Below are 19,704 nucleotides of genomic sequence, written 5' to 3' on the forward strand. Positions count from 1 at the left end.
ATAAACGCTCCGACGTCCCCATTCTTGCTCGGTCTCGACCCAGATATGGCTATTGGACAACCCTGAACGATCTTCCATCCTTGAATCACATCATATTTCTGTATTAGTCCTGAAGTGGTCTAGAGTGGACATGTGACACACTCCGTCAAAACTCACATACAAGCAATCCGCACCGAGGATCTTGGCAGTCACTTGGAGTCCGGGTGAATTGGTAACGGCACCATCCGTCGCTGCTCACGGAGTTCCTTTTTGGTAAGAGAGTTCTGCTCCAGACGTCGATCAACAGGGTTATAGAGACCCCGTCCTCCTGAGCGCGGAGTCCCTGTCCGAGCCAGGTCCTCTCCTGAGGGAATCGCTGGATGACCAATGTATGCGTCGCTAATTGTGCGTGGGAGTGACACATCACGTCGGATCTTCTCCAGTATCCCAAGGTGCTTCCTCTCCTTGTGCTGTTCTCGACGCTTGGTTTGTTTTGCATCTTGTAGGTCCCTCTGTTTGTAGTTCACGCTCGGGGAGACAGTGATTTGCCCTTCATATAGTTCTGCCTGGTGTATCTCACGCGCTTCCGTCATGGCACTAGATGACTTCTTATCGCCCATATTGCGTATTATAGCGTCCTCAAACCCGACGAGTTCTGTAACGGGGATATGGTCTGCCGGTGATTTACTTCCCAATACACCAGATCGATCCGGCTCTGCGGATTGCCGAGGACGCTTCGGCGGATCTGCCCTGACTTTTCTCCCACGAAGGAGCACCCCTTGTATTCGGTCCCTATGGTAGGGCATGCTTTGGACAAAGCGGCAGGTTTGGGGAGCGGTCTTCCGGAGAGCGGTGTATGTGGCCTTGTCGCCCTCTGCGGCAAGTCTGTTTGCTTTGAGCAGGACGCTGGCAAGGTGGACTGCAGTGTAATAGGTTGGCATCAGCTGCCCCGGATCCTTTTTCTCAATAGATTTCCGGGAAACGATTATCGGAGGCGATCCATGGGATGTTTTGGATGACAGCCACTTCCCACGTCGTAAGACCGACCATGGCGGAGTATTGGCAATCATCTTCTGCTCGAAGAGTTCATAAGCAAGGAGCCAGTGTTGTTGATCTTTCGACAGCGTCAAGGTCTGAATATACATGTTCCAATTCTTACTGGTCAATGCAAAACCAACTGCCTCTAGCTCAGCCACGAGGGTTACAGCACGAGATTGGAGGTCGCGGACGGACAAACTGTGCAGGTACCGTGTCAACGGTGCTTCGAGAATGTATTTTTGCGAGGGAAGGATCGCCAGCCCGGGTTCATTCAATGGACCAGAGGGCGGCAGATTCTGTGGAATCATCGACTCGAACGAGAAGTCCTCCTTTACGATCAGCGAAGAGTCGGGCAGACCTATTGGCCTTAGCGGCAGAAGTTGCTGGGTGTCCGGGGTCGTACTTTCCCCAGGGACTTGCTTTCTGGTTGCACGGGAGAACCTTCTTGCTGTTTGGATGCCGCATTCGAGTATTTGTTTCCAAGTGGCCTCGACTTCCTCCCAGGCATGATTTTCAGTTGAGACCATCAAGCGCCTAGTCAGAAACTGGATCGAGGTAGAAGCAGCATCGCCTAAGATGAGGTAGGACGACTGGGCGAGAGAATGGAATCTCTGAATGAGCTTTTCTGCGTGCTTGATCTGACCTCTTGCCGTAAGAAGGTCAATAAGATACTCCAGATATACCGTTGGCACAGCATCGACGACTCGACGGCGGTGCAGACCGGGTTGTGGTTGACGTGCTGCTCGATCCGGCGTCGAGAGCTCGTGGAGGATCTCTTCCAAATACTGAGCAGCAAATCGTGGCCGCTCATTTGGGATAGAATTTCGACTAGCCTGAAGATGTAGCATCGCAAGGCGTGGACTGGCGCCGATCCTAGGAAATCTCTCAACCATTTCTTGGTAAACAACATTGGCCATATCTCTGTCACCTTCTTTTGCAAATCCGTGCAGTATGATGGCATAGTGAAAGGGTGTGGCGGCAAGTGTCTGACTCAAGCTCAAAGTCCTGAGTATCTGAAGCGCATCCGGAGTCTTGTTCAGGACCACGAGCGCTGTCATGAACGCAGCGTGAGTCATGGCATCCGGCTCCACTCCCAGTGCACTCATGCTTTTCTGAACACGGAGCATACCATCAGAATCTGCTGCGAAGGCGTAGTGACGTAGTAGATAATTCCACATTGTGACAGGCGAACCCTGAAGATTGGCAGCGGTGGCTGCTTCAGCTAGCCTTTCGGCGGCCTCCGCTTGGTCATTGACACAGTATGTTTGTATCAGACCAGTGACCAGTCCATATGACCCTTGTACTTTATTTCGCTGGGCTTGCTCAAGAATATCGAGCACAGTATCGGTGTCACCAATTCTTGAGAAGATACCCATCAGGGTTGTAAAGGTGAACGCATCCGGTGCAACACCCTCAGCCTTCATCTTGTCAAAGACTTCAAAAGCCCGCCAAGGTTTGAGAGATCTAGAGTGGGCATAAAGAAGGATATTCCAGCAATAAGAGTTCGGGCGTATTCCATGGTCGATCATCGACTGAAACTCCTGTTCTGTCCCTTGAACATCTCCCAAGCGAGCATATGCATACAGGAGAGGCGTATAGTACGCCACATCAGTAGGCCGTGCGTGGGCTTGACAAAGCCGAATGAATACTTGCTGGACGCCGTCGACGTCGCCCTGAGCAGCCAGGGCCGACAAGACTTTCTGGTAACTCTTTTGATCTGCAACACCGTGGAATTTTGAAAATTCGTCCAGATAGCGGTTATACGTTTCAACGGGAGCTCCTTCACGGCAGTGTATCGACAGCAACGAACCAAAGGTCTGGGGTCGTGGAGGTACCCCCGGGAAACTTGACCGAAGTGTTTTATACACGAGATCAGCCAAAGTTCCCCTGTCCGGTCTGATGGCGACTTTGTTGATGGTGTGGATGGCAGTGACATAAAGAGATGGATTCGATAGGGAGAGGTCGTTCGAAAGTTGAAACAGATGCTGCAGTCCTTGCGGTGTGATAATGCTCATAAGTGTACCATTTCTGACTAGGGCATTCAGAAGCTCGTGAAATAGTGTTGAGAGAATCCCTGAATGCTTCATGGTGACTGCTGCCCGCTCCCGTAGCTTTGTTCCGAGTTGATAGATTGCGAATGGTAGATCGCGGTAATTGCCTATCTCCTTTGCAATGGCAAGGCGAGTCGGAGATGTTTGCCCTGCGCGAAAAGGAACTCGCTTGAAAGAGGTGTCCCATACTGAAGCAGCAGTGTTCCAGAGCTGGTTTGAGACAGCATGCAATAAGAGGAATACACTGCAGCCCTGTTGCATATTCCGTTGGGTGGCGCGAGCATTGATTCTCAAAGCTATACGGTAGTTGCCAGCGATTAATGCGCATCGAACAGCCCGCTCATAATCATCTCGGGTCCTGTGCTCTTCGTCGATCAGTCTGAAGGCACTTAGAGCGAGACTCTGGTCCCGCCTCCTGCTCGACTTGGAAAGGAAATGGAAGACTTCAGGTGCGTAAGCTTGCTGGTTCGGAATCTGGTTGAACAAGGCCCAAGCACGGTCAAAATGGGCGCTTTGCGACTCTGCCTGCACATCCTTATTGATATCAAGAATATGTAAGAGGTGTTTTTCTGCTTCACTGATGGCCTGAATGGAGTGTTCGTTCCATGCCTCTTCATGCGCGTCTGCGGTAACCGCACCATTGTCGCTTTCTCTTGCAGCGTCCTCAATTATATGTCTTGGAAGATCCGATTGTGGGTAGCGAATAAGTACATCTCCCAAATGCTCCTCTTCCCTGACAGCTACGGCAACAGCTTTCTGCGAGGACTTCGTGGATCTAGTATAGGTTCGAGAGGATGAGGATTGAGGACCGGCAGAATATCGATCGGATGTTGAGGTTCGTACTCGCGATCGACGAGGGATCTCGAAGAGATCGTTTAGCGAGGACTGTCTCGGGGATGGTAGAGCGGACTCGCCGCCAGGTGGATTTGGACGAAGAGCGCGGATGCTGTTGAGGTACAATGGCCACCAGTGAGGGACATCCAGCTGGTTGCCTCCATTTTTCCAGAAAGAGGGACCAAGCGCACGGTGTGTGCGAACAGGAGGCTCGAGGCGTCGGAGAAAGAGTTGGGAAGCTGGTTCAATGCATGCTGCAGTACGCTCTATCATGCCACGATCGAGACAGTCGACGTATGGTCTAGCACAAGATGAAAATTGCTAACTGTGGTGACGGACTGTCTTTCTGACATATAGAGATACGTGGGAAAGTCACAGAAATGACAACGCGAAGGGAGAGGGTGAGATGGAAAGCCAATGTGAAGCGACAATATGTATCAGGTGAGAGAAAAGTCGAAGGGTAATAATAATAAACGAAGTGTACGAGGCATCTGAGCCTGCGTTGGATGGTAGCTCGCTAACGCCGCTTGCGCCGCAGCACCGCTACTAACTGCACACATTGGAATTATCCCCACATTTATGTCTGCCCTCACTTCTCGGTTGCGCTGTGATAATTCTGGCTTCTTCCGCAACCAGCTCTTGCTCGACTGGCTTCCACCATGGATATCACCAGATCGATCGTCTCCGAGCGCGAGCGGGCTTTGCTAGGAGGGGACTATGATGCCTATCATGCGCAAGCCACCCGCAAAATCCACAACCTCCGCAGGCGACTCGGTGCCGCAACTCGGGGAAGAAAATACACTCCCAAAGCTCCAGTGACCGCAGAAAATGTGGCCAAAAACGCAGAGTAAGAGCATCATTTCACGAACAGAACTGGTCGACTGACTGTGTTTGAAGATGGGTGCAACTGCTTCTAGCCAGCTCCGAACGGGCATGGGCGTCTTCGATGGCCATGAAATCGGCCCAGTCGGCAGAGAACACTCAGAAGCCCATGCCTGGTTCCACGAAAAAACAAATTGCTTCCAGGCTCCGAAGAGCCATCACCTACGCCGATAACCTTGTGACTGTTCTGCAAGATCGCAGCACGACTGGTGCACAAGCGATAGACGAACTCGAAGCACGTGCTTATCTCGCCATGTTAAGAGGAAGTCTGCATTTTGAGAAGGGAAGATGGCAGGAATGTATTCAACATTACTCCATCGCCCAGGTTGTGTACACGACATTAGCACGCTCATCGAAGACGGACACGTACAAAGAATTGTTATCGGGCATCGTGGACCCCAGCATTCGTTATGCCGCATATCAGATGAAGATGCCCCGCACCAGGACCATCAATGATATCGTCATTGAGAACTTTCCCAAGAGTGAAGCTGCTGTCAGGAGCACAGTCGAAGACATTAATCCACAGGCATTCTCGACAGGAACTGAGGCGGCTCCCACCAAAGGAGGACCTAAGGAAATCCCCTCTACAATTTCTTGGAGGAGTAGGAAAGTCAATCTGGAAGACGCCAATATATCTCAAGCCCTTGGTTTCTCTAAAGAACGGGAAGACGAGTTGGACAGCACCTACAAATCCTTCAAAGATGGATCTGTAAGTGCCAAAGACCTAGCAACCGCATACGAAGAAGTCATCACGGCCCGTCAGGATGCCGCCGATGCCACGAAGACCGCTATCGACGAGCTGATTGCCGAAGGTGTTGACACTGGTGATTCTCGGCTGCAGTCTTTGCAAATTACCCGTACGGCCGTCAACTATGCCGTGATCGAATGGCGGATTGGGCGCAATAGAATCCTCTGTGGTGCTAATGACGATGGTCTGGCCTTTGAACCCGAGAAGCCGACCAAGAGCTTGAAGCCACGCAAGGACGGCAAACCTCGCGCGCCCAAGGAGGAGAGTTCGGGCCGCAAGCTATCGAGGCTGCGCGAGAGGGTTGCTCTGTACGACTCGATTCTGCAGAGTCTCGACGCTGTCAAGGAACTACCCGGTGTCATTGCGGACAGTGCTTTTGTGGATGAGCTTGATGCAAAACGAGCATACTTCCGTGCCTTGAAGTGTTTGGCTGTTGGCCGCTCACATGCGATCAGTGACCATATACCAAATGCGCTGGCCTTGTATGCTCGAGCACTTGAGTTGGCGGAAGCAGCCACAGCTACATTGAAAGCAGCGTCCGCTGACCACAGTTCTGCACCACCAAAGCTCGACTTATCCATCCAGCATCTCACGCACACCACCGCCACCCTCAGCAAACTGGTCACCCAATTCCGCGCTCTAGCTGACCTCGAATCCCTCGCCAGAACAAGTCGGCCAACCCCGAAAGACACGGCCCAAGCAACCGCAATTAAACCTGCACCTCTCATCGAGCGTCTTTCACACAACGAATACATCCCAAACGTAGACCTAACCAATCTCGTCAACTATCCTCCCAAACTCCGCCCGGTCCCCGTCAAACCACTCTTCTTTGATCTGGCATGGAACTACATCAAGTACCCAGGCGAAAAGGGACCCGAAGCCGAAGTCGGAGGAGCCGAGGACGTACAGATGGGAGGAATCGGGGAAGAAGTTAATGGAAAAGTCGACAAGAGCGAAGAGCAGCAGAAACCCGCGGCGAGAAAGGGATGGTTTGGATTTGGACGCTAAGGGTGTGCGTTGCGCATGGCAAATACTCCTGCAAGGATGATGCAGAGTTACACCTCGAGGCCGAAGCGATTCACGCACCTCTCAGCTGGGCAAGGGATGCATTCAATCGAGCGCCCGACCAGTAGGCAGGGATAGGGACAGGGATGGACAGAGTCAGAGCGACGGTGGCAATGGCAATGAAAGTGACAACGACAGAGACAGTGAACCACGACAAGGATGACGCTAAAGTGTTGATGAGTGCTGAATTGGATCGCGCGCGATAGTGAGCGTGATAATGATAGGATAGCTTACACTGATCGAGCCTCGACTCAAATCCAGAATCTGGAACCCAGAAGGCGATGAGTGATGGATGACGGATATACCGATTACTCTAATTAACTTCGATCAGACACTTACTTTATCTCCTCTCGGTGGGCAGGAAGACACGACAATGTGTATGTATGTAGACGAAACAAATCTGGGAACACATATACCTACGTAGCTACCTAGTATGTAGGTAGTATGTACTCGGTACATGAAACAGAAACCAAAGGATCCCTCCCTGCCTGCAGCCCTCTGGCTGATGGTGGTGGCGCGCGCCAGGGGCTTTGAAACCCGACGGGCGAACCGGACGGGACATGTACCCAGGATGCCAGGATGCCAGGTCGTCTGTACCGAGTCCTCCGTACCAGGTACCAGATACAGAAATGAGGCAGAAGATACGTACCTACCTACCCTAACATACCACATGACCACCATATACCACCACATGAACCTTACAATACATGTATGCGAACTTGTCGTCTTATCTCGACTTTGTCTCATCTCATGTCATCTCGTATCCCCTCTTCCCGGATAATATCATTCGCACTCGAGGTCCCTCTTCGTCTCGCCTAGCCCGGCCTCGCCTCTCTCCGCTTCGCTTCTTTTCATTCCATTCCATTTCGTCATACGAAGTATTTCCTGACACGTGGCATTGCCAGGGCGAGATTCACTCGTCATAAACACACAAGGTAATGAAGAAAAGGGTTTCAGGGTACGAGGGTGGAAAAAAAGAAAAAAGAAAAACCCCCGAGCAGATGGGTGCAGTGTCCGTTTCGTTGGGTGCGGCCAACCGGTCGGTCACTCGGTCACTTGGTCGGGATCCCTGTCCAGCTGAAAACCATCATCAGCACAGACCAGCGCACAACCGCACCACACCACACCCACAAATCACGACGACAAGTTTTTTAACTCGTATGCTGCTGCTAGGTGGTCTCCCAGCCTCACGGCTACTTCCACCCATTCCAGATCTGCAATGCAAACGGGATTCGGGGGCATCGCCGTGGTCCACTGGTGGATTATAATTAATCTCTGTAGGTATACCATCTGCAAAAGACGCCTCGCTAGCAGAGGCGTTGATAGCCTGACAATTCCCAAAAAGGGCCTATTCCAAAGCTCAAACAAGTGTTGATCCAACCCAGAATCCACCCACCCCGTTGGTCCATTCAAAAGAGCTTCCATTCGTGTTCCATGTGCGGGGTATATCTAACTTTTTGCATCTTTGGCGCTTGATCCGGTCCAGCCGAAGTCCCATTTGGACCACGCCAAACTTACCAAGACCTCTTGCAATGACTATCGTCGCCGCGTTGCCACGTTGACAGTTCCACGAAGGGATCCCGTCTGGAATTGGGGACAGATCTGCAGAGGAGTTGTCGTCTATTCAATGGTAGCCGAAGTCGCCGAACCCGCCGAGCGACAGTCTTTCAGCTCCAAGGTCATCATTCGGTAGGAGTCGTGGCTTGAGAGTTCGACGCTCAACGCCTTCCCTCAAACGTCAATGTCCTTCGCCTCCAGACAATTCGTGCATCTTGTCCATCACAGAAATGCTCCGTGCCATCAAATTTGCAGTCCTGACGGAGCAAGCCGCCCTGTTGCGAAGGCTGTGGGTAAGAATGTCGTCTCCACGAGGAGTCGGGCTCGTCATAGATGCTGCGTGTTTCGTCACTTGGGCCTGCATTTGCCATAGCACCCAATTTTCGACCCCTGGCTCTCACTTCAAAGTCCACCTTTCTCGCGTTCGCAGCTTTTGCCGCAGATGCCAGATACCCACTTGTGACTGGACCTGACCGCATCGGTGAAGAGTCGTGAACAGTATGAGAGGATCCCGTCAAAGGCACCATTGATCGAGTCAAATGTTGATCTGAATGTGTTGAACCCTGGTCTTTCGGATCCGACTCTAGGGCGTGTTCTCTGAGGTCTGACCGCTGACCTTGATTCCGGGTCTGTCGGAAGAGGATGAGGATGCAAAGAAGAATGCAAAAAGAAAGCGCATAGATGGTATGGATGAGAAGACATTCCAGATTGGTCGGTTGGCTGGGATCGACCTGGTGTGGTGCCATTACTGTAGAGCGTGAGAATGCTTCATCTGAAGCACTCGAGAAAGGCATTTTTGCTGGTGCCGTGATATACCATCAACGTAGTCGAGACGAGGGAGACGAGCACAGACAGGACATTGACCAAAAAGACCTACCATCTAGAGACTTGCCGAGCAGTGCACTTTATATCACTGGATCTCGTGCATCCTTTTTTCGTCGGATACGGGCTGTGTGACTTCGCACAGACACGAGGGCAAAAGTATGGCACCAATGGGGCGAACCGTCGAATATAGTGCTATGCGACAGATCTAGATCCCGGGAACTTGCTGCTGTAGCTTGGACCAAATGGATAGCAGTCTTCCCCATGCACCAGGTCAAGGTTGGAGCATGGCTGGCTGGCTTGTTGGGCGGGACGGTTGGAGAAAGCATACTCGGTACTGGAAACGCCCTGAGGCATAGAGGCAGGCAGACTGTCGGCAAAGGGGGGACAATCTCCGTGATGGGCGCGCCATCGTGTGGTCATCAGACATGGGGAAATTGACAAAATCAGCCATAAAGTTGCAGTCCGATGATGCAAATGGTGTGAGAGGGAAGACCCAAGAAAAAGAAAACGGTGAAGCTCAGCTTGGATGAGCAGACGCCGCTGGGACAGGGATGATGGTGGGGAAAGGCTTTGACCAGGTCGATAACCGAAGCTGGTGGTAGAGTTTCGAGTTCAGCTCGCCTGATAAACGCCCCTTTTCGGGCTTGAGGTGGAGGTCACAGCGCGGCTAGGAGGTTGGGCGGACACGGCTGTCCCACCCACAGCCTGTGTCATGATCAGTGCAAGGCCTGTCTTGCCTGTCAAACCTTGACGTTAATCAAGGAGTTGGCCTTACGTGTAATGAAGATACGAGGTCAGGAGTGAGCGAGGAGTGTGCGTCAAGCTGTGAGAGGACAAAATTTTGATGAGATTGGCGACCACAGCTGGAGTGGAAGAGGAAGAGGAAGAGGAAGAAGCACAACATGAGGCGCAGGCAAAAGGCCAAGAATGTGTTTGACGGACATTTGACAGAAACAGACAGACGGCTTGCTGCTTTTAGCCACCGTGTGGTAGCATTATGGCCTAGACTACCTGATGTACGTGACTCTTCGCCCAACGCTTTCCTTGTATGATTGAATCCTCAGGTGGAGAAAACCAAAGCCACGTTGTCAGCTCTGGGGAGTACATACACAACTGTTCTGGACATCTGCTCGGCATTTCGCAAACATAAACCTCCGTGTCGTAACTACGTAGGCACCCCGGGTCCCGAATACCTATACTATATATAGCTAAACAATGAAGAGACAGGCCACGGTCTAAACACCAGAAAAACGGAAGGAATATCGCTACTAGTTAGCCCCATCATATAGTATGTCATAAGGGGAAGGAGACTCCTGACATTAGACTCGTTCCTCTCACAACGCCCAGCACTCCACCAATCCGCTAGAACCCAAACCCCAGAGATCAGAAGTCAGAAAGGCCAAATGCCATGTGCTCAAAGAAGCAGACTACACCTTCTCGAGCGACCCGCTGTGTGTCAGAGTCTATCCATCACCTCATCCGGGAACCTTCATCACCTTTTCCTCGTGGCTCATGGTTTGGCGCGGCTGGGAACGATCGGCTTCGCCACTGTTTCTCCGCGATGTGCTCTGGACTAGCTTTTTCAGCACGTCTGGAGCATCTTCCCGGTCCATAATCACCTCGACAATGTTGAGGCCTCTACCTGCTTGAAGTCCAGGCTCGGCCAAAATCTCCTGCAACTGACCCCAAGTTTCAGCTCGCCGGGTCACCACAGGATATGCAGGGTCGTCCTTAGGCGCCCCAAAATACGATGGTGCTTCGAGATATCTCCATGGTTGAATGTCATTGTATCCCGCCCTCATGCCATGGATCCATCTCTCAATCACGTATCCGTCATTATTGATGACGAAGATGGTCACATCAATACGGTTCCGAATCATGTCGCTGATAGACTGCGCCGTCATTTGCAGACTGCCATCGCCTTCGATGAGAATAGTCCGTCCTTTACGGCGCTTACCTTCTGCAACCAGTTCTCGCTGGGCCAAAGCGGCGCCTTGAGCTGCTGGCAGCATGTAGCCGATCGACAGCCATATACAAGAATTAATGAGAGAGGTATGCGCGGGGAGCACCATATCGCGGCAACCTACTGACGCTGTGCCGGTCTCCACCATAACGATGTCACCAGACCGGAAAAAGCTGGAGATTCGCTGCCAGAAGGTAGCCTGATCAATCGTATCGTTCTCGTCGGCTGCGGGGAGCGCCATCAGCTGGAACTGTGGATGCCCTAGGTCCATAGACGGGTGGTACTTGGGGAGCTTGTCCTTCTCCAGCTTTGAGAGGATTTTTCGCAGGAGAGATTTGATGTGAAGGTTGTTATATTTGGTACCACCGATCTCGACGTAGTCCCGGTGGAAAACGATGGCCGACTTCGGGTCTGGGATGGTGCTGAACCCAAAAGTGTTGACATCGCTCTCCAAGGGTCCCAGTTTGATGACCAAGTCACAGCCTCGTGCCCAGGGCATGTAGATCTCATTGCCCGCAATACCAGCGTAAATCCCATAGAAGTTGGGATACGTCTCGTTGACAATGCCCTTGCCGAAAGGGGTAGTCGAAGTTGGAAACTCGGTTACTCGCACGAGCTCATCTGCTTCCTGACTGACACCGTACCTTGATGTACACCCATCCACGATGATCAAAGGCTGTTTGGAAGAATACATTTTATTGAGGATGAGCTCGACCTCGGTGTCTTCGAAGCCTTCGTCATTTGGCGAGATTGAAAGGTCAATGGGTACATCGAGGGCCGCTGACGGTATCTGGGCCTTCACCATGTTGGTTGGTAACTCGAGGTAAACTGGTCGACTCTGGAGGACACATTCTCTAATGCACCGATCTATCTGCGCCGGTGCGGAACCCGGGTCTCTCAGATTGGCCTGGGCCACGGTGATCTTTGCGTACATGTCGGCAAAGATTCTGAAGTTGCCATCTCCCAGCGAATGATGCATGCACAAGCGGTTGTCCTGCACGTTGGTAGGGGCCGTGCCTACAATGTGTATGACTGGTGCCACTGGTGGCTAATGTCAGCATAGATCCTAGTGCCTAAATGGGTAGGGACACATACTTTCGCTGTATGCTCCGGCAATGGCGTTAATGGCTGATAGCTCGCCGACCCCAAAGGCAGTGACAAGCGCTGACACTCCTCTGATCCTGGCATAGCCATCTGCAGCATACCCAGCATTAAGTTCGTTGGCGTTTCCGACCCAGTCCAGGCCGGCTGGTTCAATGTAATCCAGAGCAGTCAAGTTGTAGTCTCCAGGAACACCATGAACTGACTTGATTCCAACCTGGCGAATCCTCCGGAAGAGGTATTCAGCCAAGTCGATGTGGGAAGCCATGACTCTATGATTCAGTGGCTGAGGTATGGCGAGGCTAAGTCACGGGAGATTGGAGGGCACGAAACAATCAGGCGAGAACGGAATCGCAAAAGAAAACTGGCTCTCGTAGACCAGGAATAGAGTTAATTATATAGGATAAACCGGGAGAACTTATCTTGTATTCCCCCGGAGAGGACGGGGTTCTTAAATGCGTGGATTAGGTCAGATACTACCGCAGCAGTTGAGCCGATGAAACCTTTGGACGCATCAACACAGCAAGAACCGGCTCCCCATGAGAAGGATGAGATGATGTCGTCAAGGACAAGGAAAGGAGGAGAACAACAGACTCCAGTAGTCGTCCATGGGGCGGAATAAACTCCAACCCACGCGGCTGTCTGCGGCTGTCGTCGGCCAAATGCGGAATCATGCCGAGAGCCGGAACAATGCATTCGTTAAGGCATTGACCTTTCAAATGCATCGAATCTGGTGGTGGACACGAGGGGATGTTAAAAGAACCAGTCAGCTGAGCGTCCCGGGAGATCCTTCCAAAGGCTATAATGCTGTCGTATCAGCACGTAGTCGGGTTGTTGGCTGCATGAGAGTCGCTTGTTGGTGGACGATAGGAAGCACCGCAACGTTGAGAGATTTCGAATCCTTCAAACACCTTGCACTCGACTTATCCGGCCGTATCCTAGAGCAAACACACCCCTGGATGGAAAGTCCGGACGGACTTAGGGTACATCAAGTCCCTTCCCGTCCCTACCGACTACTCCTCCCGTGCTCGTGCATCTTCGACAGCTTTTTGCCAGTCGGTCAGCCGCATGTACGTGGCCATGATGATTGTTGCGCATCCGAGTCCTGTACATGGGCCAATCCACATGCCACCCAAGCCCATCTGAGGCGGACCAAAACACAAGAAGAATGACAACGGAAGAGCGAATAGATAGTAGACCCCCAGATTGACCCAACCACCGACCTTTTGTCTCCCAAGTCCACGCAAAAGAGCATTTGAGATAGCAAGGAGTGCGTCAAAGAATTGGGCGGCTGCGGTTATTGGCATGACGGAGGCGATGATTGCCCTCACCGCGTCGTCCGTGGTGAAAATAGCTGCGATGACATGTCGACAAGATGTCAGCAAGATGACATCAAATATCCCAATGCACATGAAGATCAGATAGTGCGTCTTCCAAGCCTTCCGCGCAGCATTTAACGCTCCATATCCGATGAGATTGCCGAATCTTGTCGACGCTGCGATCGAGATGGGAAATGGGATATGATACATGGTCACAACCACCGTCATTAAAACAGACTGAGCAGCAAGGTCTGGCTCACTCAGATATCCAGCTGCAATTGTAAGAATGTCAAAGGCGAACCATTCTGAAAAGGTCATGAGGACGCCTGGGACGGCCAATTTGATCATGGGACCCCAGTTTTGGCATGCTCGTCGCAAGTCCAAGCCTGGCCAACATTGTAGGTTTGAGGGGGCAATGTAGGCGACATACAGAGCTAGAACAATCGGCTGAAGGTTATTGGATATGACCACGGCCCAAGCAGCACCTGCAAAGCCCAGGTGGAAATGAAACACCAGGAGCCAGTTCCAAAGGATGTTCAGAGGAGCACAGACCAAAACAACCACGAGCGAGGCAGTAAAATCGCCCTGGGCCTGGCACAAACGCTTTCCAGCTTCAAAGATGGCCCAAGCGGGAGCGCCAGCCAAGTAGATGCGCATGAAAGTACCAGCCAGAAGAGCCTCGTCCTTTTCGGGCACGATAGCTGACAGAATCCAGGGAGAACAAATCCAGATAGCGCCTATCGGGATGGTGACCACACAAACCATTAGACTCATGCGTTGAACATGGAGACCAACCAGATGTTTCTTATCGTTCCCAAATGCCTGCGACGTCAATGTGTCCAGGCTGGTTGCGAGGCCCTCAAAGACGCACAATCCCGTAATATTGGCTGTCATCGTGGCTAGGGATGCTGCTCCCAGCTCCTTTGTCCCCAGACGTCCGGCAACATACACTGTGACCAAGCTGAAGGAGTATTGCAAGATATAGGTCAGGATCAACGGACCCGAATACCGAGCCAGAAGCTTGGTCTCCGTCTTCCATGTCGTGTCAAGATCCGGACCTGTGAAAACCGAGGACTCCTCCTCGTCACCTGTGCCGTATATTCTCTGATCGATTTGTTCAACAGACTTCCGGAAGTCATCAATCCCATGGTCGTTGAGAAGAGCACTGGTCTCGGAGGGTCGACGTCCGGCCATTCTTCGTGTAACGTGGGGGAATTTCTCTGACTAGGTGGAAACGCAAGACCTCAAAGTTCCGTCTCTCTCTGCCCGCCGTGTTATCTATGTGTTATCATAGCTGGAACGAAAATTTATGCTGGATGAAGCCTCGGATAGATGACAGTGTTTTGCACTCGTTGGTGAGTAGTGAAAAGGAAGATTGATGTTGGAGTGGTCATTTTGCAAGCTGTTGTCGGAGTTGTCGCTGGCGGAGTGTGTGGATCAACAAACGGCTTCCTGCACAGGGAAATAGGGAGCAGCTTACTCGGTACTGGGTTATCTTTCCTCCTCGTACGAGTATGGCGCCATCGGTTAGGTAGGCGAGTGGCTGGGAATCTGGATTATCGAGGAGATGACCGGAACGATTTCCCATGGTGTCCATCTTGCTTTGTGCTGCAGGTCATCGACATGCGAAGGGGATCGTAAGCCACGAACTTTGACGATCATTTTGTCGTTACACTTGGTGCTGGCACTGATTGCTGCTGATGGTGATGCCTCGGGTTCCTGGCTGCGGCATCTCGCACCCCAGAAACGCAGTGCCAGGATCACGCGTCAGATCGCGTCAGACCAAAGCCTGTGTTAGGGGGACATGGCGGGGTCCTCAGGGCCGTTCAGCCAACAACTGTTAAACTCGTGGCTGGGCTGCAACACCAAACACCAAACACCAAACACCCTGCGACCCAAAAGCTGAAGGTTTTGGACCTTCTCCAACTGCGATCCAGTCTCACTCGCCCTCAAGATATGGAATAACTCCAGCTCCAAACCTGTTGACGCGTTTGCCTGCATCCCACCATCTGCGCCCTCCGTCTTTGCCTCACCCGCGTCTCTTCACGTACTACCACGATGACTGCCACTTCTATCTCCCCTCACAAGCTCGCCGGTCGCCATGTCTTTCTGCCCGCTCCCTCTCCCGACCCTGTTTCTATCAGGCTTCCGGACTCACCTGAGAAGAATAACTTGACCTCTACTGAAAGGTCTCGCGGTCTTCGTCGGCTGCAATCCCACAATCAGCTCTCCTCGACCAGCAATATGGGCACCCAATCTTCCAATCTGAGACCTCGGTCTGGGGTCTTGACCAAGCCCTCACGCGAACAGCTCAGTCAACCTCAGCCAGCGGCGACACAACCACATACCACTGTTTCAAACGCCGTTAGCCATTCTCGCGCCCGCGCAAACAGTGATGCGCCTCTGCCTCATGTGCCTCGCAACCGCAAGCCGCCACCTACACTTCTCTCAAATCCCTCCTCCAACCATATTCTGACGCATGCCCGCAAGTCCAGCCTCGAAATGACGCTTCGTGATGGGCCGCCGCCTGGGACCACCGCTGCCACCGCTCTCTCTTTGCTCCGGCACTCTATCCTTACCAGTGGAGTTAATGCAACCAAAGAAGGCATGTCCGATTACCGAATATATCTGTGGTTGACTCTTCTTAACATCGGCCCTCTCTCGACTGATACCTATCTTGATCTCATACACCGAAGTCGTAGTCCTGCCTACGAGAAGATCTCCAACGATGTCTTCCGCACGTTGGCAACCGATACACTTTTCAAGCGACGCGTGACGGATGCAAGTTTGACCCGACTGTTGAATGCAACCGCTTGGCGGATACATGATGAACAATCTTCCGATCCTCCCTCGGAATTTGCTCAGAGATATCCTCAATCCACATACCTCCAGGGCATCAACGTCCTCTCCGCTCCATTGCTATATGCTTCTCGCTCAGAGGCTCAGGCATACGCGATCCTGACAAGCCTATTGACTGAGCATATTCCGACGTACCTCTCCCCGACCATGTCCGGCGTACATAGAGGTCTTGACCTCATTGACAGCATCTTGTCGGAGATAAATCCGACCCTCTCATCCTTCCTTCTCAGCAAGTCTTTACCGGCGAAGATCTACGCCTTTCCTTCCGTATTGACACTGTGTGCTTGCACTCCACCTCTTCCAGAGGTGCTCAAACTGTGGGACTTCTTGTTCGCATTTGGCGTGCATCTGAACGTCATCTGTGTTGTTGCTCAGCTCCTCTTGCTGAAGGACAAACTTCTTGGGGAACCCAGTCCTGCGAAGATGCTGCGAAGTTTTCCAAACCTGAATGCTGATGAGGTGATCAAGATGACTGTGTGGATTGTGAGAGAACTGCCCGAAGAACTGTACCGCGATGTTGTTATACATGGCCGGGAAGTTTCATAGAAGGCACCCAATAAACCTCTTTAAGTTCGGGTTTCCTCGTTCTACGTGGAGAAAGGGACCTGAGACTCAAAGAGTATCTACTCGACAGAGGCGTAATTCAGTCGCGAGTCGGCCTCCTGCGACTTAACTAATATACACTACGGCGACCATGGTCTCCATCGCCTGGACAGTCGATTTAGTCCTCATTTGACTACATTGAGACCCGCAGCGACTTGGTAGTTGTGCGCCTCGAACAAAATCAACCCCAACCAGACTGGGAGTTATGGCGCAATAGCGGTCAACATTTTTCGTCTTGTATTGATGATTACTGGGACCCTACGTTGCACTGAACCACAATCCTCAGTCTGTTCAAGCACCAGGCCCTGGAGATGGAATATGCCAGATCAAATCCTGCCTCGCAGCCAATTTATTCGAACAAAAGTCGTAACGAGATGCCTTTTTCTTTTTGGGGTTCGTCTGCCGGAAATAACGGCTGCGTTTATATTTGGGACTACACGCATTTTTAGGATTGGGAGAGGAAAAATGTACCAACAACCTGACGATGGAAATGAATGACAAGAGATGGCATGAAGCATTTTTAGAAGTGTAGGACTAGTTCTGGGGTTCTTAGGGTTAAAAAGAGTCGGAAAAACTTGACTGACAGACAGACAGTCAGTCTGTAAGTCAATCAAACAATATTGATGGTTTACATATGCAACGACTGGAGGATTTCTGTCCCGTATAGAAACTGTAGTTGTACAGTACCTCCCTTCCAGCCCGCACCAGCCTGCCCGCCGACTCAATCTCCATTCATCCTGTACGCATGCCGGATGCATGTAGGTCTATTGAAGAGACTCTTCCCCCCTGGCGCACGACCCATATAATATCAGATGGCAAGATAGGCGAGCATTCTCATTCTCGTTTCTGAATGACATCAATCTTCTCTAGGACCACGTATGAGCGGGTGTGGGTGAAGGGTTTCTATTGGTTATCGGTCATCGAGTGTCCGGGTGCCCTGATGTCCTCGCTACTCATGTACGAAAGGTCTAGATAGACTTAGCTTGGTCTGGGCGGAGAGGAGAGAGAGGAGAGAAGAAGACGTGCCATCCTCCCTGTTATCGTGTTTGGTATTCATGCAACCCATGTATGTTGCGGATTGTGGATTGATTGCTTGATAAATATATAGATGGTCCGATGCGTACTCGTATGAGTACTCGTAGATGGATCGTGACTGTGACTCGGTCTCATCCTTCGCACATGTCTGCCCTTTCTTTGCGCATGCATGTCTATCCAATGTCCCATTGCTCATTGAAAAATGCTTTCCTCAATCGGCTCTGGTAAGGTCCAACTGGGTCTACTCTCGGCGCATTTTTGGCCGGTGCGGGGAATCTCAATGCTTCAAATGCCCGTTCGCCTCACCGTTGGGTTTGGCGCCGTCCAGGACACCGAGCCCCGTCTCGCTCCTCCTCAGCTTCCTCCGGCCCCAAACCTCGCCCGCCCACTCGGACAGCTGGAACATCCAGCCGCCGCCCACGAGCACGCCGCTGATCACGTTGACCAAGCGGACCAACAGGCCCAATAGGCTCGCCCTGCTCTCGCTGACGATGAGGAGGATGGGCTCGATGTCGTACTTGAAGAAGATGCCCGGGACAGTGGAGGAGGGCACTTCGCGCGACTGGGACTGCGCGGCGTATTGGTTCGTGAAGATGGATTTCGTGTCCCGCCCTTGCTCGGGGTGCGGGACGTGGCGGACGACGCCGTCCTTGTCGCGCTGCGTGTTCGGCGCCATGTCCAGCGTGGGAGGCTGTGGCAGCGCCGCCGGGTCCAAGCTGCCACTCTTGGTTGCGACTCGGCGCTTCGTGAAGATCGTGGGCACAATGGAGAGGTAGTACTGATAGCGCATAAAGTGCGCGTCGGTGGTGTCGCTCGTTTTGTCCAGCGGATTCAGGAGGTTAGGGTAATGGGGGCCGAAGCTGAGCTCGTTGATATGGTGCGAGAAATTGAACAGATTGTGGTCGAGATGTGACTGCATGCCGAATTCCATGTAGCCGTGTCCTCGCGCGGTGATGTGGAAGTCGCCTTGCACTTTGTTGCCCTCGAGGGACCCGTAGATGCGACAGCTGTCGACTGGCATGTGTTTCTGGAGCTTGGGCGAGCGGGCGAACTTGCGGCCCTTGTTCTCGCGCATGTGTCCCAAGACGTGGCCCACGTGAGAATCTTCCTCCTCGGCCTTCTTCCTCTTCCTATCTCCTTCGTGCAGACCGTGGTAGATGCCCTGCTGCAATTTCCTCAGCCGAAACAACTTCCGCGGGTCCAGCCAGAGCTCAAAGTTCGTGTCCTCCTTTTTCAGCAGGTCGCCGGCCATAATTCGGTCCATCGCCGCATCCTGGACGTTGACATGGAGGTCGCGACACGGCATCGCCACGACAATATCGAGGTTCAACTGGAGCTCGTGGCCCACGCCGCGCTCAACGCTGAAATGGTGGGTTTCGGTCCCCCGCCACCACGTGCGCAGCTCCGACGCAGTGAGACAGAGGCATAGGATTATTAGGGCGAGGGTCCATTGGCCACCGCGCGTGGTCGCAGAGGTGTAGTTCGGTTTAGTTTTCGCTATTAGAAGGAATGATCAGTAACGGGGGTTCTGCTATACACAAGGCAATGCAGACACAGAGTCGGATCAGGTCACAAAGGTGCGATCTGCCTCCCTGGAGGAACGACGGGGCGACACTCACGGAACGCATCGAATGTCCTCAGCCCTGACAGGCCCTTGTCCTCGAATGCCGACTCGTCAAAGCCATGTTTCTCGAAGGAGGAGTCCATTGCCCTTGGGAAGTTTTATGGTTTATGAGAGCCTTGACAGCTCTTGTATTGTAGTCCGCGACATGTATGGGATAATCGCGAATATTTCTTCAGGGGGTAGAGAAAAGACTTTCGATTTCACTGCGGGTAGTAGTGGTG

The 19,704-nt window shown here is 52.3% G+C and overlaps 7 protein-coding genes across 7 annotated transcripts; 2 read left to right on the plus strand and 5 right to left on the minus strand.

Annotated features, from left to right (window-relative positions):
* Positions 1–188: 188 nt before the first annotated feature.
* Z517_12261 (uncharacterized protein) lies at positions 189–4,175 on the minus strand (the record flags this gene model as incomplete). Its single annotated transcript, XM_013422675.1, has 1 exon — positions 189–4,175. The coding sequence occupies one exon, from the start codon at positions 4,173–4,175 to the stop codon at positions 189–191; it is 3,987 nt and encodes a 1,328-aa protein (XP_013278129.1).
* A 386-nt stretch (positions 4,176–4,561) lies between these two features.
* Positions 4,562–6,540, plus strand: Z517_12262 (uncharacterized protein; the record flags this gene model as incomplete). Its single annotated transcript, XM_013422676.1, has 2 exons — positions 4,562–4,749; positions 4,800–6,540. The coding sequence occupies 2 exons, from the start codon at positions 4,562–4,564 to the stop codon at positions 6,538–6,540; spliced, it is 1,929 nt and encodes a 642-aa protein (XP_013278130.1).
* Positions 6,541–7,957: 1,417 nt separating this feature from the next.
* Z517_12263 (uncharacterized protein) lies at positions 7,958–8,948 on the minus strand (the record flags this gene model as incomplete). Its single annotated transcript, XM_013422677.1, has 2 exons — positions 7,958–8,217; positions 8,417–8,948. The coding sequence occupies 2 exons, from the start codon at positions 8,946–8,948 to the stop codon at positions 7,958–7,960; spliced, it is 792 nt and encodes a 263-aa protein (XP_013278131.1).
* Positions 8,949–10,454: 1,506 nt separating this feature from the next.
* Positions 10,455–12,311, minus strand: Z517_12264 (uncharacterized protein; the record flags this gene model as incomplete). Its single annotated transcript, XM_013422678.1, has 2 exons — positions 10,455–11,983; positions 12,038–12,311. 2 exons carry the CDS (start codon positions 12,309–12,311, stop codon positions 10,455–10,457), a joined length of 1,803 nt encoding a protein of 600 aa, XP_013278132.1.
* Positions 12,312–13,056: 745 nt separating this feature from the next.
* Z517_12265 (uncharacterized protein) lies at positions 13,057–14,556 on the minus strand (the record flags this gene model as incomplete). Its single annotated transcript, XM_013422679.1, has 1 exon — positions 13,057–14,556. One exon carries the CDS (start codon positions 14,554–14,556, stop codon positions 13,057–13,059), a length of 1,500 nt encoding a protein of 499 aa, XP_013278133.1.
* Positions 14,557–15,420: 864 nt separating this feature from the next.
* Positions 15,421–16,767, plus strand: Z517_12266 (uncharacterized protein; the record flags this gene model as incomplete). The annotated part of the gene is made up of 1 exon (XM_013422680.1): positions 15,421–16,767. One exon carries the CDS (start codon positions 15,421–15,423, stop codon positions 16,765–16,767), a length of 1,347 nt encoding a protein of 448 aa, XP_013278134.1.
* Positions 16,768–18,136: 1,369 nt separating this feature from the next.
* On the minus strand, positions 18,137–19,566 carry Z517_12267 (uncharacterized protein; the record flags this gene model as incomplete). Its single annotated transcript, XM_013422681.1, has 2 exons — positions 18,137–19,356; positions 19,479–19,566. The coding sequence occupies 2 exons, from the start codon at positions 19,564–19,566 to the stop codon at positions 18,137–18,139; spliced, it is 1,308 nt and encodes a 435-aa protein (XP_013278135.1).
* Positions 19,567–19,704: the final 138 nt, after the last annotated feature.

The sequence above is a fragment of the Fonsecaea pedrosoi genome (assembly GCF_000835455.1).
Source record: "Fonsecaea pedrosoi CBS 271.37 unplaced genomic scaffold supercont1.9, whole genome shotgun sequence".
NCBI classification, from domain to species: domain Eukaryota; kingdom Fungi; phylum Ascomycota; class Eurotiomycetes; order Chaetothyriales; family Herpotrichiellaceae; genus Fonsecaea; species Fonsecaea pedrosoi.